Source organism: Condylura cristata, unplaced genomic scaffold, assembly GCF_000260355.1.
Source record: "Condylura cristata isolate star-nosed mole 26May11 unplaced genomic scaffold, ConCri1.0 scaffold00012, whole genome shotgun sequence".
Classification (NCBI taxonomy): Eukaryota; Metazoa; Chordata; class Mammalia; order Eulipotyphla; family Talpidae; genus Condylura; species Condylura cristata.
Window position 1 is genome coordinate 33,138,451 of NW_004567113.1, and position 16,349 is coordinate 33,154,799.

At 37.7% G+C, this 16,349-nt stretch overlaps 1 protein-coding gene across 1 annotated transcript in view; it reads left to right on the top strand.

The window, feature by feature from the left end:
• The window catches only part of CORIN (corin, serine peptidase), a 126,681-nt gene that overhangs the window by 11,342 nt on the left and 98,990 nt on the right, over positions 1-16,349 (top strand). Inside the window, exon 3 of the mRNA XM_004681309.2 lies at positions 4,464-4,671. Coding sequence (XP_004681366.1) covers positions 4,464-4,671 — 208 coding nt within the window. The remainder of the gene's footprint in view (positions 1-4,463; positions 4,672-16,349) is intronic.

Below are 16,349 nucleotides of genomic sequence, written 5' to 3' on the forward strand. Positions count from 1 at the left end.
TTTAAAAAAAAAAAAAAAAGAATGGATCTAGATGCCTTCATTATATTCTTCAAATGTCAGTCGACTGCCCTCAGCATCATGTTCCTGCCTTTGCAGATTACTGATCAGTATGGAGTTTGGAGTAAGAGTATATGCTTACACTTTTAAATGTGAATGGGTGAATAACTTAAATGTGACTGAGAGTTGTGCCTTTATATTCCTTTGTTATGTTCTATTTCCACATCTAGGGTCTGAGAGACCCTGGATATATTCTGGGAATCCAAGAATCTCTGTAAGAATTTCGTAAATATATGCTATCATTTTAATGATAATAAAAAGTAATAGATGTCAACCTACTCTCAATCATCTAGACAACCATCTTATATCACATATTGCATAGAATTTTGGTGCCTGTATTCGAGTTCTGTTTATGTTGATGTTGCTAAGTGATACCATGTAGACTTTAAAAAAAGGACCAATGAAGAGAATTTAAATGATGCAAAACACTTTATTCAGTGCTTCATGAAGTAGATCGTCTCCTTTTGGAGCACTGATGAAAGTCACATAGTCAACCTTGTTTGGGTTGAGAAGGATCAAGAAAATAAGTAGAGTACATATTTATCTTCATTTTTGGGAGTTGGCTGCCTGAATATATTGTTACTTTGTCCATTGAAACATTTTTTAAGGCAATGAAAGTCTGGTGTGTTGTTGACGGTTCCAGACAGGAGTGGCTCTATCCTGGGCTTAGAAAGTTATTTCAACAGACACTTACCAGCCTCCAAGAAAGGAACAGAGGCAGACTTGATAGATATTCTTCTCAATTGCCAAACAAAGTGTGTCCTGGCATGCTGTACAAAGGATGCCTTTGTGGCAGTTCAAATAGAGAAAAGTGGCAACTGACTAAATCAGTTGGGACGCATAGTAATACAGCTTTCCCAAGTACAGAACTATTGTTCCTCAATAGTCCCATGTCATGGTGCTTTAGCAGAGCCATGCTAATATTAGTTCATTAATATGATTGCTTTGAAATCTTTTAGTTTTTTAAAATCAATTTAATTTACACATATTGATTTTAGAGTTGCATTTGACCTGGAGGCATCAAGGAGTTTAATATCTGATTTTATATATACTTTTATAACTTTCCTCCTGTACAATTTTTTAGCCAGTGAAATGATTTAGAACAATTCTAGTTGTGTCCCATCCATAGAAAATGTAATGATGTTCTGTAGCAGAATTTCTTAATTGTTTTTATGCCAAGTACTCCTTTGGCAATCTGGTGAACACTACAGGTCCCTTTTTAGAATGATTTAGTGCTGAAAATAAAATTACATAGAATCACAAAGGAAGGCAATTTTATTAAAATTCAATTATTCAAATATTAGAAATATAACATGCTTATTTACTAGCATATTCAAATCATATCTAACAATAGGTCAGTGACTAATTCTGTAATAAGGATAAGAATAAATAATGTTTTGGAATGTCTGCAATAACTACGTCGATATGAAAATAACTGATTTTAAATTTGGTTTTATATAATTGTTGCCTACGTCGGTACTTTAGTTATTACATTTCATAATATTAAAATTAATAACTAAATTCAAATTATTAAATTACTTTTAATAAAAGTCTTATCTCATTGGTGGTTAATGGAAATAGAGATACTTTTTTTTCTGCCATACAATTTCATAGACAATGTAAATTCTATGGTTGGATCCATTGGAGTCTTTGGATTCTGATAAAGGATATATACTCTAGAAGAAAGGAATATTTGGGGGTTAAACTTGAGTGAATCTGAGTCTGTCTAAGCTGTTTCATTAGGAATAGGCTATTCAAAAATTTACTGTAGTCGTGGTTCTGGACATCATCCTTTCTTCTGCTGGACACCCGTGCTAGCCAAATGCTCAAGTTCCATTGGTTGACTCTCCTGTATATTGAGCTAAATTTTTAAAGAACATGAGCTTCAAATTGGGTTTCTGGGTAACATCAACATGTACTGAAGGATGAGTGAAGCATTTAAATAATTGCATGCTTGTCTGGTTAGTGTGGTAGCATTCTAGTAAAGACACACAATTCTTGGGAGAGTAAGAAAGGAAACTCAACTGTAGGAATAGTTGCTCTCTCTTTTTTCCCCGAGCTCCTCTTTCCTTCCTCCTCATTGCATCTTTAGATGACTCTGTCCTGGGATGTATTGGGTTCCTCCCAGAGAGAGCAACCTCAATCATTCATGGAGCCAAGCTTTTGAAAGGGATAATGGAAAATTGCCTGTTTCACTCTCCTTTGGCTACAGTCCCACTCATCCCCTTTCAGAGATTTCTGATTAAGACTTTCTGACCCTCCTGCAAATAAATGCGACAATATCCCATAAGTGACATGTGTCCCAAAGGGAATGTACCTGTGACACATTAGTACAGCAAGTGCGAGTCAGTTAAGTCATCATGTCAACAAGCCTCATGGCTCAACATTTTCCCCTCCAGCTTCCTTTTCAATTTCCTCTTCAGGAAGAACAACTCTTGATCCACATAGAGAAAAAACCAGTAGCATGCTGATAATAGCATTGCGAAAACGGACACAGTCAAACTCAAGGACAAAATTTCAAAGCCAAGTTTCAAATAAAAGTGAAATACTAAACCAATCTAAACCTGTGTATTACTTTACATCAGAGAACATCGGCACTGGTCTGTACAATTTTGTGCTGAGAACAAAACACCCAGCAGTAGGAATCTGTTTGTTGTTACTTGTGCCGTTGGAGAATATACCTTTTCACTGTAGTTGAAACGTGTATGATAATGAGTTTTCCAAGCCAAAACTTTGCACTGACATTCACATTTCATGCAAGCCACTCACTGTCTTTTAGTGTTACACATTTTATTCTTCTATTTGCTGCTTTTCATCATCAACTTAATATTTTCATGTGGTGCTTGAACTGATCCAACTTACAGTATTTGTTTATAATTATATTTACTGGTGTAAACTCATGCTGGTGGATGTATACTCTTTCAAGCTTTATGAGAGACCTCAATTTCTAAGAGTCTAGGGTAATATTCTGGAAAGCACCTTCATTAGTAGCAGTTTAGGGAACAAAACTCTGGGATTTGGTTTGCACACTGTAAAGATGAGTCAGAAATTGTGTCCCTATGTAACTAGTTTGTCTAGTGACTGACTACCTTGAGACATAAACATATTATTTATAAACAGAATTTCTGAAGAGAGGTTCAGAAACAGAAGAAAGTGTGATCCATTCTACTCTTTCTTTAAAAGAGAAGATTGGTAACTCATAACATTTTTATGCTATAATAATTGCCTCAATTGTAACTGGTATATCAGATATAGATACTAAATATTCCCAACCTAACTGGTTACCACTGAGGATGTGTAACCTATTGTTGATTCATTGCTTTCTTAGAGAATATTTAGTTTTTTTCTAGTTTTGAAGAAGCAACTCAACTACTAGAGTACAAAAACATCCCTAAAGTTTTTTTTTTTATGATGAATAAGTAAATGTACAATGTTTAAAATCAAATAGTATCTTTGAGTGATACAGTAGAAAAGAATAAGCTAAGGAATCAGACTGGTTTGAATTTCCAAAACTATATATCTCCATGGCCTTGAATACTTCCTTATTCTCATTGCATCTATCTGTAAATGAGAATAAAAAGTGCTTTTTTATCAACATTTGGAATGGCTAAGCAAGGTGCTAGATATAAAGTAACTATTGAGCATCTAATCTAGAAGATACTCAAGGATCATTTATCCTTTAAATTTCTTTATTTCACATAAAACAGTAAGAGGGAATGAAATTTAAAATAGATTTCATATTAGGAGACATTGGATAAGTACTAATGGTTCATTTAAGCTTTTACTCTAAAGTAAACTCATCTGATCTTATCTTCTCAAAGTCATGTGTTTGAATTGCTGAAGATACCAGTGTTGATAAAATATCAGTTGAACATCAATATTATGATGTAATAAATTTATATGCTAAAAACTTGTTATTGGATCACATCTTACTAGCATTCTATGAGATTAAATAGTCTTATGAAGACTCTCATATAGCTAAGTTTTCTGTTGTTTGTTTCATAATATTTTATTAAAATTTATATATATTTAAGTATGTTTAATGAGGTTCCACTGCTTTACAACATTGTATATATTTTAGGGGTAAAGGTGCACACCTCTATAAATGTATAGTTATCACACTACACATTTAGTACATTTATCCATACAGCTCCTTCAAACAATGCCAATAATTCCCACACATTTGCTGAGGACATTCGTGCTGTTGCTTTGGGAATATTAGTAGCCTGATTTTATTATGCTCACACACACATGTACATGTATGTGTGTGTGTATCTGACTATAAGACTATAATTACTCTTACAGAATATATTTTCCCTTATGAACACATTAACCTATATCAAATGTGTTTGTGACAAATATAGTTGTGGTGTACTGTTCTTAACAGAGCTATTTTGTGTTCCTAGGTACCTGCATGAATATAACACACAGCCAATGTCAGATGCTGCCTTACAACACCACACTAACATCTGTCTTATCAACTGTCAAAAACCTGGAAATGGAGAAGTTCCTCAAGTTCTTCATGTACCTCCATCGCCTCGGTTGCTATCAACATATCTTGCTTTTTGGCTGTAGCCTGGCCTTCCCTGAGTGCATCAGCGATGGTGATGAAAGGTATTTTGGATCCCAGTTCATTCAATGATAACAGGCACTTATAGTCTCTGAGAAGAACATAGTCTTCCCTAGCTACCACCTTTTGTTTTTGTAGTTGTTAAAGAAGAAACCTAAGCCAGTCAGACTCAGTTGTAATTTCTTTTCATTGGAATTTTTTTTTTCAAAACCCAGAATAATATTATGATCAGGAAAAGTTATTCAGTGTGTTTGATTGATGCTATCAGCTGGGCAGTTCAATAACTGTTTCAGTGAGTACGTGGCAGAAGCCTCACTCAAAGGAGCGATTGAAAGGAGTCATTGAAAAGACTTTTTATGGAGGTGAGGACAGGGTTCAGAAAACCTGTAGCTACTAGATGGGAGGCACCAGCATCTTTTGCTAGAAGGATGCAACTCCGCCACTCAAGACTTCAAGGAGAGAAGGACTGAACAGAATCTGAGAGAGTCATACCTATGGGTAGAGGTCTTCTGACAGGCCAACTGCCACAAGAGCAGGCAAAGGAGCCCTGACCAGCCCTTCAGTCCCACAGGGAAAGAAAAGGAGCAGCACATGCCTGACTTTGCTTCCCTTGCTCCTCCTTCTCCTCTGACCTCCCTCCAACTGAACTCACCCTCAACCACTGGGCAAAAGCATTCACTTAATGTGGGCACCAGCCAATAGACAAGATTCCAGATCTCATTGTCCCCAATTCTGTCGTTTAAGTCAGGTGTGGGTGAGATGCTTGTTTTTTGTTTTTTAAGATTTATTTATTTCTGCATACAGAACTGGGGTACAGGCCAGAGGTGCAGGGGCGGTGAGAGAATTCACCAGAGATAGAGTGGGGAGCAGAACAGGCAGATAGAAGGACACTGCTGAGGAGAGCAGCAGGATGGTCAGGAGAGGTCTGCAGTACCATATGGATCACCTCCCTGGCCAGGATCAGACTTATGTGGAAGTGACTTCAGCTTCTTAGTACAGTGCTTTAACCCGCTGCGCCACCAGGGAGGGCCTGCTTATTGTTTTTTATGGTTGCCATTGGACTCAGAACAGTGTGAAGTGTAGGTAGGTGCAGAATGAAAACCAGAGACGTTATTAAGAGAGATTAGAAATGGTTTTCTTTTTTCTTGAGGAGTAGGAGGGAACATATGAGTGTGTTTGTGTAGGTGTCTTGTAAGTGCATCTCTTTTTTAAATTGAAATATATTTGACATAATATTGTATTAGTTTCAAGTGTAAAACAGAATGACTAGTATATTTAAAAGTGAACACCATAGTAAATAGTTAATATATGTCACCACAGAAATACATTTTTTCTTGTAATATTTTTTAAGATCCACTTCAATATATAAAATGCACTTCCAAGAGAACATTATTAACTGTAATAGTCATATCCCCTTGGCATTTATTTTATAACTGGAAAATAGTTCCCTCACTTTATTGACATAATACTTTTCAATAAGCAAATCAATGAAAAGGATGTCATGGGATATATGAGTTACCAAGTATCCATTAAAAATTTTCAAAATGTGGCAAATAATAATTATGCATGACATCAATCTTTTTCTGAATTAAAATGTTAGGAAGTTTTCCAAACTGGAACTCTGTTGTTTGTACTTACCTAATTAGTGTGTAAAGTATATTTTGAATAAAGCAAAGGGATTCATTATTTTAACTGGGAAAAACCTGCACTGCCATAGAATAAAAACTGTATCGAAGACAAACAATAGATTTTAAGCTATAGAAGGAAGACATAGCATTCAGGGATACATTTCACCAGAAAGAAACATCTGCAGAGGGTGCTTTTGTTGTAAAAGAGAAGCTCTGTTAGATACTTCCCAGGAATGAAACTCTGGGATGGTAGTAAAGAAACCTTTGTACTCCTAGAATAGTGGCAGTATACCAGCACAGGGTGGTTGATTCATTTTCTAGGGTTGCCATACAAATTATGACAAATGGGTGACCTAAACAACAGAAATCTGTTCTCTTACGGTTCTGCAAGTGGAAATCCAAACTCTGGCAGGGCTGTGCTCTCTCTGGACTTGCAGAGGAAGTCATTTCCTTCTTTGCCAGCTTCAGGCATTCCTTGACTTGTGACTCCATCACTCCTGTCTGTCTCTGTGTATCTGTATCTGTCTCTTATGAGAATACTTGTCATTGGCTTCTGGTCCTGATTACCCAAGGTGATCTCAACATCTTCATAGCTTAATTACACCACAAAGACTTGTTTCCCATATAAATTCATCATCAGAGTTAGCAAAGGTTAGGACAATGAACATTTGGGGGGGGGTACCATTTAACATACTGCCGCGGCTGAGGGCCTTATGTCTGTGGCCCTCTTGTCTGTGAAGTGGAGGTAACAGTTGTACTAACTTGACAAAGTTCAGTGAAGATTGAATGAATGAGGGGGCTTTGGCTGGGTTTGGCTTTTACAAAGAGCTCAATAAATGTCATCAAATAGTAGATTGAAAAGGAGAATTAGTACAACTGAAGCTGAGAACACAGAGTAGTTCTAAAAACTGCTGAGTATTGAGTGGTTGCAGAACAATTGTACGGTCCTAGATGGATTTAAAGAAAATTGGTTAAAATACTCAAGGTTGCTGGAGCTGGATTTTAGTTTTATTTCTCCTTAATTTCAAGCAATTGTGTTTACATCTCTTGTTTTAAATTTTCTTTGGACTAGTGAGTGCATAAATAAGACAAAGGAAGAGAGTGTATTCAATTTCCAGGAGGATCTTAATTTATTTGATCATTCTTATTATAATTCAATCTTTACTTTCAGTTAAAATAAATGTAAAATTGATTACTGTTAGTTATGTTAAGCAAACTAGTTAAATTACTGAAAGTCTTTAGGGTACTTTTAGGTATCATTTGTTTTTCTTCTGACCTAGTTCATCCTGAGGAATATTCTCATGTGAGAGTTTTCTATTTCTGTTATAATGGCTAATAATACATAGTCAGTTTTTAGCTATACTTTGGGGACTTATCCTATTTTTTATTATTAAATCTATTCTATTTCATTTTATAATTGCACTTCTAACCAGTATTTCCTACTGTCATTTAGAATGTATCTGGAACCTTTAAGCTAAATTGAATAAAGTAAGTTCAGAAGTAAAACATATTGTAGAAAATATAAAGTCCAACTTTTTTTATATTTCACTACTGTGGATCACCAATTGTACTAATTTTCTCCACTTTCAAATGATGAGAATTACTTATAGTCCATTCTAAAGAAAATAGTTACTTAATAACATTTAAAATGCAATTAAAAATATGATGGGATTATAAATGCTATAGTTTGTAAGGTGATTCCTTTGAGATCTCAGACAATCATTAACTATATTATATAATAATGCACACTAGATGACACCACTCCCCCTGTCTCTACTTAATCAAAGGCCTTTCCTAGAGTTACATTCCTTGCCAGATTAATATACACATGAAGTTTGATTTATGTGTGAACTTTCAGAACATACAATACTAAACAATGCACAACTCTAGTCAACATATTTTTGCGCTCGTGTTGACATAGACATTACGAGTGTTCTTTAAATGAATTTTATTCATTTCCTTATACATTCCAACAAGTAGTTGAGTGCTGAGTTTAAATTAAATTCCAAAGTATCTGAATTCCTTGCCATGACTTTGAAGGTTTCCTTGCTTCTCTATTATCATCAACATTGCCCTAATTTTACTGACTGTTCCATTTCTCTAACGTGTCCACCTCTTTCCCACATGCCATTCTTTTGCTTGGAAGGATCTATGCCCTCTGCTCAAGAGCCATCTCCACAGAGAAATCTTCCTTGATTACCATGGTTACCTCTCCTACAGCCTTTCACCACAATGTGGTTGTACCCCCACATTGTCTATGGGTTATCTATCTTACTTGGCAAATTCCACAGTGATAGAGAACTTGTTGGCTTTGTACATTATTGTATACTCAGTTTTTAGCACAGTGCCCAACACAGACAAGGCACTCAACTGTTTGTTGGAATGTATAAAGGAATGAATAAAATTCATTTAAAGAATACTCCTAAATCCCTACATAAACACGAGCTCAAACATATGTTCATTAGAGTTGTGCATTGTTTAGTAGAGTATGCCCTGAAAGTTAACACATAAATCAAATTTCATATGTATATTAAATAAATTATAAGTTTAAAGTGAGTTTGGTGACATTCCCAGAGTTCACGTAGCTTCCTTCTGATAGAACATCAATTGATGGAACAGCCAGCTAAGATCCATTACTTTGCTCTTCTCCATTGCTGTCAGTATTCTGGACATAACAGAGGAACAATAGATTATTCTTGAGGACTGACTGGTGCAGTGCTTTCTTGTTAATATTGACTTAAAACATCAGTTAAAAAAATCTGCTGTGACAGGAACTTTGTTGCTGCTTCATGGTGTGAACGTGGTGAGGAACACAGCAGTCGTGGAGCAGGTTGCAAGGCAGACATTGTTGTGCCATTTACTGACATCTTACAGGATAGTAAAAGCTGATTATACCACAATGGTATGAGGAATAGGGTCCGGAGGGTGTGATAGGAATGGAGGACAAATTTTACAAGAGACAGAGAAGGGCACATTGTGATCACATATCAAGAGACACTTATGGGCCCTCCTTGGTGGCACAGTGGGTTAAAGCACAACATTATGAAGTTATTCGAAGCCACTGCAGCACGAGTTCGATCCCTGGCCAGAGAAGTGACCCACATGGTGCAGCAGACCTCTCCTGACCCGCCCACTGCTCCCTTCAGCAGTGTATTTCAGTGAATCTATCTGTTCTGCCCCCCACTCTGTCTATGGTGAACACTTTCACCCCTCTTACACCTCCCCCTGCACCTCTGGCCTGTACTCCAGGTCTTGTATGCATAAATAAGTAAATGTTTAAAAAAAAACCCAGAGACATTTGCGTCAGCAAAATATGATGTTATCACCCCAGGCAGAGTTATGTATGCCAAGAATGCTGTGGAGATAGTCACATAATGAGATCAATAGCAGCCTAGGTATCCCTGGGCCTGTCCTGTGATGCGGGCTATATTCCATAGACAGTCAGGGAATGCTCTGCTGTGATTTGTAGATAGCAAATAGGTCACCATTACCTTGAGTGGCCAGCTTATAGGAACCCACAAATTCAGCTCAATGTAGTTGAAATTCTAGAATTAAAGCTTATATAAAAATGGGTACAAAATGTTGATAAAATGTCTTACAGAAAATGGCCATTTGCAGAATAGTTGAGGGACCTGGAGGTGTGAAATCCTGAGAGCACATCATGGTCATCCTCAGATGTTTCTGGGTCATGCCTGGAAGGGGGAGCATACATTTTCTTTATGCTTCTGCAGGACCAAAGATGGAACCAGTAAATTGAATGTGAGAGAGGAGTAAATTCTATCTTAACTAAAATATGAAATTTTCAGATAATAAATTTGCATATATGTGGAATTGTTGTTTCAGGAAATGGTGAATTTGCTATCACTAGAGGCATTTAAACTGAATAATGGAAACTTTCCAGAGATATTTTGGCAAGGATTTCAGCATATTCTGTGGCCAGGAATCCAGCATCTTATGTTAAATTGGTTTCCATTGGATTAGCTAACAGGCTAGTCCATACATAGTGGCCTATGACACTAATTAATAGTCCTAAAATTAGTGAAAAAAGATAAATAAACTTAAATATACTATAACTTTTTCTCAGAGACATTTTTATATTTGCTTTAAGAAAAATAATCTGTGAGTCCAGTTGGGTTTTTTGGGTGGGGGTGGGGGAGTTGTTGACACCCTATGGAGCATAACCAGTAACACCAGATGGTCACCCTAACTGCCTTCAAGGAAGGATGGGCTGAGTTAGCTATAGGACTTACACTTTGCCAAGTAGAGTTTACAAATTGGGACCGCACCAATAAAAGCCCTCTTTTTCTCCATTGCAACTTGTAGGTTCTCACCCAAATAAATGTTTAAAAAAATATATTTTAAACTAAAAAGGTGCTAAATTATCAGCAGGGAACAACTGTATGTCTGGGGTGTCTTGGTTCTTACCCATAACTAAACAGTTAATGGCAGAAAATAGAACTTAATGACTCCAGATATTATGATCTGCTCTCCTTATCACCCTGCTTCTCACATTCATTTTGAGTATTGCTTCTAAATTCTATTAGATTGTTCTCTTTTATTAGCTTAATTTTTATCTCTTAAACATTTGAAAAATCCTGGTAGATAAATAAAAGTTCTAGACTGTGTTTCAGTCATTATGAAGGAAGAAAAAAATGTTATTCAAAATTTCCTTTTTGAAGTGGATGACTGGATTAAAAAGATGTGGTAAATATACATATCTATATATATATAATGGAATATTACTCAGCAACTAAAAGAAAACCATGCCTTTTGCAGCAACATGGATGGAGCTGGAAAAGATCATGCTTAGTGAGATAAGCCAGAAGGAAAAGGAAAAATACCGGATGGTTTTACTCATAGCAGAAGTATAACAGACCAGGCGAGAAAATAATAATAAACAGCTATATACCAGAGACATTTTATGGGGGTGGAGTGGGGAATGGGGTCAGAAACAATGGGGGGAGGGAAATGCACTGGACTGTGGTGATGGCACACGGGTGATCTGGTGATGGAAGCCCATGGGGATTACAACTGAGATGGAAAGATGCACAAAATGATGTAAAAATAAACTATTATATTATTTTTAAAAATATCCTTTTTGGAAGGCATGGTTTGCTTCTTTTTTATTTTTTTTTAAAGATTTATGTATTTATGCATATGAGAAATGGCTCAAACTGTGGGTAATACTTTAGATAACTGAGTTGACTCATATTTTATGCAGATATAAAGCTAGAGAATCAGGCCTTGCCTTATAAATCTTTCTAAAAATGCCTTGCCGTTGTCACTGATGGTGTTTCAAGCACCCATATTTCATCAAGTTCAATGGAGTAATTCTTAGTAATTCACTGGTATTTTGTGGATGTGACCAGAATGTACATTTGATAATTTAGTACTTGATTCACTTGAAGATGAGTACTTAGGCATCATTTCATGATGTGTAAGAGTCAATACAGCTACAAACTTTATTTAACAATTGTAAGTGTATTCTGTGATTTATTAATCCTTTGTCCCATGAGTCCTGGTGAGGTTGATGGTGTCATAAAGATTTGGGGGGCTCAGGACTTGGAATTACCAATAAGAAAATAATATATAACAATGGAGAGCTGGTATTGTGGTATGAATAGAGATAATTTGTTAATAATCAGATTATGTCTTAATCTGGCTCAAGAAGTGCATGAAAGTAATTTTGTTTTCAGTGGAGATAAAACCAATTTTCCTTCCATAGGTGACAGCATGGTTTTTGCTTCCATACAGATGTGTGCTGGTAAATGGTTCCCTGAAAAACAAAACCAAATCATCATTTGTAGTGGTTGCTATGTTTTTGGTGTAAATACTTTTATAATATCTTAAGCTAATAATAGCTTAGCTATTTGCACACCACAGCATGTCACTTCCCAACAGGGTTCCTAGTAGGCATGAGGCTGCGTCACTGTGCTAGCTATTTCTTACTTACTGCGCCAGATCCACTTTACACCTTCTTCCGTACCATTCTTCCCAAGGGTGTGCTTCCAATAATGGCTACTCACTGTCCTCCTGTGGGGTTGGGCCAGTGGAAACCCCTTGTGGGATATCTGAGCAGGGAAAGAGTCAGTCTGGGTAGTGATCCTCTGGCTTTCTCACCGCAGCTGCCCTGCCCTAGTAGGGCCCTATCAGCAGCCTTTTCCATGTAGCTCTTCCAAGTGTCAGTAGCTGCTCCTTCCCCTTGTCCCTTAAGCCTGGAATGCCAACAGCTCCCTGCATACTGCAACACCCCTGGCTGGCTTCTCTAAACCACCAGCTTGTGTACAGTGGCCTTTGCATTAAAGCTCTGCAACAGTCCTACTTTACTGGGCCATTGCTTTCCTGCTGGGATGATGGCTATTGCAAATGAGAAGTAAAACTGGTTTTAAAGCATTTCAGACCAAGGTGACTAAAAAATATCTGGTCTTCACTCATTATTTCTCTTCCTACATGAGGTAATGACACATCAATCATTGACTTGTGCAGTTCTCCATCCTCATGTCCAGGGCAGCTGGGGACCATGGGCACCTCTTCTCTTCCTCAAACTCCATCTAAGCTCTCCCTTTGTTAGCGCTCTTGAGACCCTACAATTGCTGACAGAGGAAACCTCACTGTTGGTCCATCAGAGAGCAAACAAGCTATCTGTTGTTTTGATGTGTTATTGAGCATTGGTGATGTATTCACACACCTAAGTCATTTGTGGATATACGCTCCTGTGTTACCTGTGGCTCATATTTAGGAGAAGAGGCCGGCTAGGTGATTCATTGGAGACCTCCTTGGGAGGTCTCAGAATCCTCACAACATAAAAGGAGAAAATGGGAGTAAACTGTCCTGCACGGCTTAGATTAAAGTTCTCTCCACAACTCTCAGCTATAGCGCTGGAAGTTGCTAGGGATTTGCACTTGGTGAGCATTGAACTGCTCGCCCTACCAGAAACAAATTTAGTATGCTTTTAGAAAACTGACTGTGTGAGTCTCATCAATGAATTGTACATCTCACTCAGTAGCATGCCTCTGACCAGGCCATGTTCAAAGAAAAATTCATTAGTTACCAATTACTGCACAAAAGATTGCCACAATTTAGCAGTGTAACACAGCACACATTGGAACCCAGGAGGAACTTAACTGACTCCTCTGCTTGAGGGTCTGTCCTGTGGGTCTGATCTTGGTGTTAGCCAGGATGAGAATCTTCTCTGAGAGCATGGCTGGGGAAGGACCCACTTGTAAGCTCATTTGTTTGTTGGAGGAATTTCAGGTCAAGGACTCTTGCCTGAGAGCTTGCATTCCCAGGGAACTTCTGGGAACAGATCACCCAGAAGTCCTACCAACTTTGCTTCCCAATATGGCAACTTACTTCATCAAAGCCAGTAAAGGGAGAGAGTTAGCAAGCTAGAAGTCACAATCCTGTGCACCCTAAGGATGGAGGTGACTCCCTCACCTGCTAGGCCTACACCAGGAGGCCAGCTCACACCCAATTATGCAGGGCACGAAATTTTGCAGGGCATGAATGCAGCAGGGAGGATCATTGGTGCAGTCTTAGAGTTGGTCTGCCCCAGAGACTTTTTCTTTTATGGAAAAGTTAAAGCCTGAGCTCTTCTGCCATAATTAAAGGCTGGTTTATTTGCCAAAAAGTGACAACTAAATGCCACTGTGAGATTCTGAATGGACTTATTGGTGCATTTAAATAGTATCCCTCCTTTAGTTAAAAGATATTTTATCAGTAGTAATTTCCTGGTTCAGATCATTTACTTAGCTATGCAGTGTATTTGCCTTGAGGAACCCTAAATGAAAGATCAATAGACTTTCTGTAACTTTTATAACTTTCCTGAAAGTGTGGAAGTAGAAGAAAATGGTGACTTATAAAATTTAAAATCTATCAACTGGATTTTTGTCATATAGCTTATTCAATATTTTGAATTTTAGGTTATTATTGTTATTATTATTTTGCAGACAAAAGCCTTTAAATCTGTGGGGTTGGGAAGCTTTTGGTTATGGGGTATAATAAAAAAAATCTATATATTTTTGGTAAATAAGTGAAAAAAAATTAGGAGACAAATTTGCAAAAAACTGTATATCTAAAACCTATACTTTTCTTTTGTAGATAAATCATACTGAATATCCTAGCTAGTGAAAATACCACAAAAATCTCACTATCACCGTATAGTAGCATTGTGCATATGTTGTGCATAAAATATTTCAGCAAGTAAATACAGAGGCGATTTAAGTTTTCTGCTCCATCTCTAGTTAAAGTTGTTAGGGTATAGCAGGACGGCAAAGAGCAGGTTCTCTGTGGATCAGGGCAAACAGGAAAAGGAGAATCCTGGAGTTCTCAGTTTTAATGTTCGTTCCATGCTATCTGTAGTGCGCTAACAAGGTGCAAGGTTGGGTGCTCTGGCTCTCCACTGCGTTCTGCCAAATGATCCTCAGCCACTCACCTTCATCTTTGACTCCACGCGTAGAGGCTCAGTACTCAGCTCCACTGTGCCCACACCACACTCCAGCTGTCCACCATCGCGATGTGTACCCTCAGCGCTGGCTCCCAAGCGCCTCCTTCATTCAAGGCCCAGGGGACAGCCACAGAGACCAATGATGCAGAAACCTGAGTCATCTTCCTTCACCCTACAATCCACTGCCTCAGGGTTTTTTGCCTGACAGCAATTGTGTAGGAAGTCTGTGTTCTCAGCCAGTTTTATCTGAGAAAATATAGTCTCTACCTTCTCTGGAATAAGGTTTACCCAAGGAAATCTTAAAAATGCCATTGGAGTAATACTTTTGTAGTCCTATATCTAGCTAATATATTTCCTTAATCTTGTAACCAAGGTATCATCTTTATATTGAGATACTTTCCTGGACCAGTTTGTATCTTATGTCCAAAAAATAAGTCTTTCAGGGCTCTCCCTGGTGACACAACAGGTTAAAGCACTGCACTATGAAGCTCTCAGAAGCCACTGCTGTACAAGTTCAATCCCCAGCCCGGAGATGACCCACATGGTGTGGCAGACCTCTCCTGACCCACCCGCTACAACCCTCAGCAGATTTCAGTAGATCTGCCTTTTCTGCTCCCCACCCTGTCTCTAGTGAATCCTCTCACCCACCACACCTCTGGCCTGTACCCCAGTTTTGTAAGCATAAGTAAATAAATAAATCTTAAAAAAAAAGTCAGATGCAAAAACCTGTCTTCACATCTTTACCAACAAATCTGGTTAAATATTAGAATAGTAAAATGATTATGTTAATGTCAGGATTCTAGAAGATACTCAATTTTAAGGTTTATTTCTGAAAGGAAGGGCAAAAGCATTTATATCAGGACATAATTGTTGAGTCCTCCCTTCCCATTATTATATAACAAGGTCTCTTTCTCTCTCAAGATTCTTGTGTAGACTATCAGTACTATTTTAATTCAGTGGGACACATCACATTATTTCTGCAACCTGTAGAAGTATGAGTAGGAAATTGTATATGTACTTGTTTGATCAAGGAGTTTTAAAGCCTAATTATTAGGTCCTTATGTAAGAATAGACAGTATGATAGGATAATCTGGACTAGAAGTTAAAACATCTGGATTCTCTTCCAACATTTGCCAGAGGAAGCTATGTGACCTCAAGTCCATTAAAATCTCCCTGCGCTTATCTCAAATGAAGGATTTGAATGAGGTTTTGCTAACGCCTCTTACAGATCTAATGTAAGATTCTGTGTTATCTTATTGACTCTTCTTTGTGAAGTGTGCTCTGCTTTGACAGACTGTATATTTTCTTTCCCAGTATTCTTAAAAACATGCTTTTGCCAAATGACCATTGAAGATGAGAGCCTGCAGTCTATAGATGCAAAGCAAAAATAGTTGCGTAGCTGTTCGCAAGGTACAACTCCATGCCCTTGGCACTGTGGTGTTCTGGTCCCCAGGCACAGAGCAGTGGTTCTAAGGGTGTGACTGCAGGTCAGATGAATAGAGACAAGTTCAGGGAGCATCACTGCTCAGGTTAATATACAGTTGCTTGCCTGTTTCTATTTTGCAAAAGATAACATTGAAATCTTAGATCTAACAATTGCTTAAAAATGGCAGAGAGGCCCTCCCTGGTGGCGCAGCGGGTTAAAGCA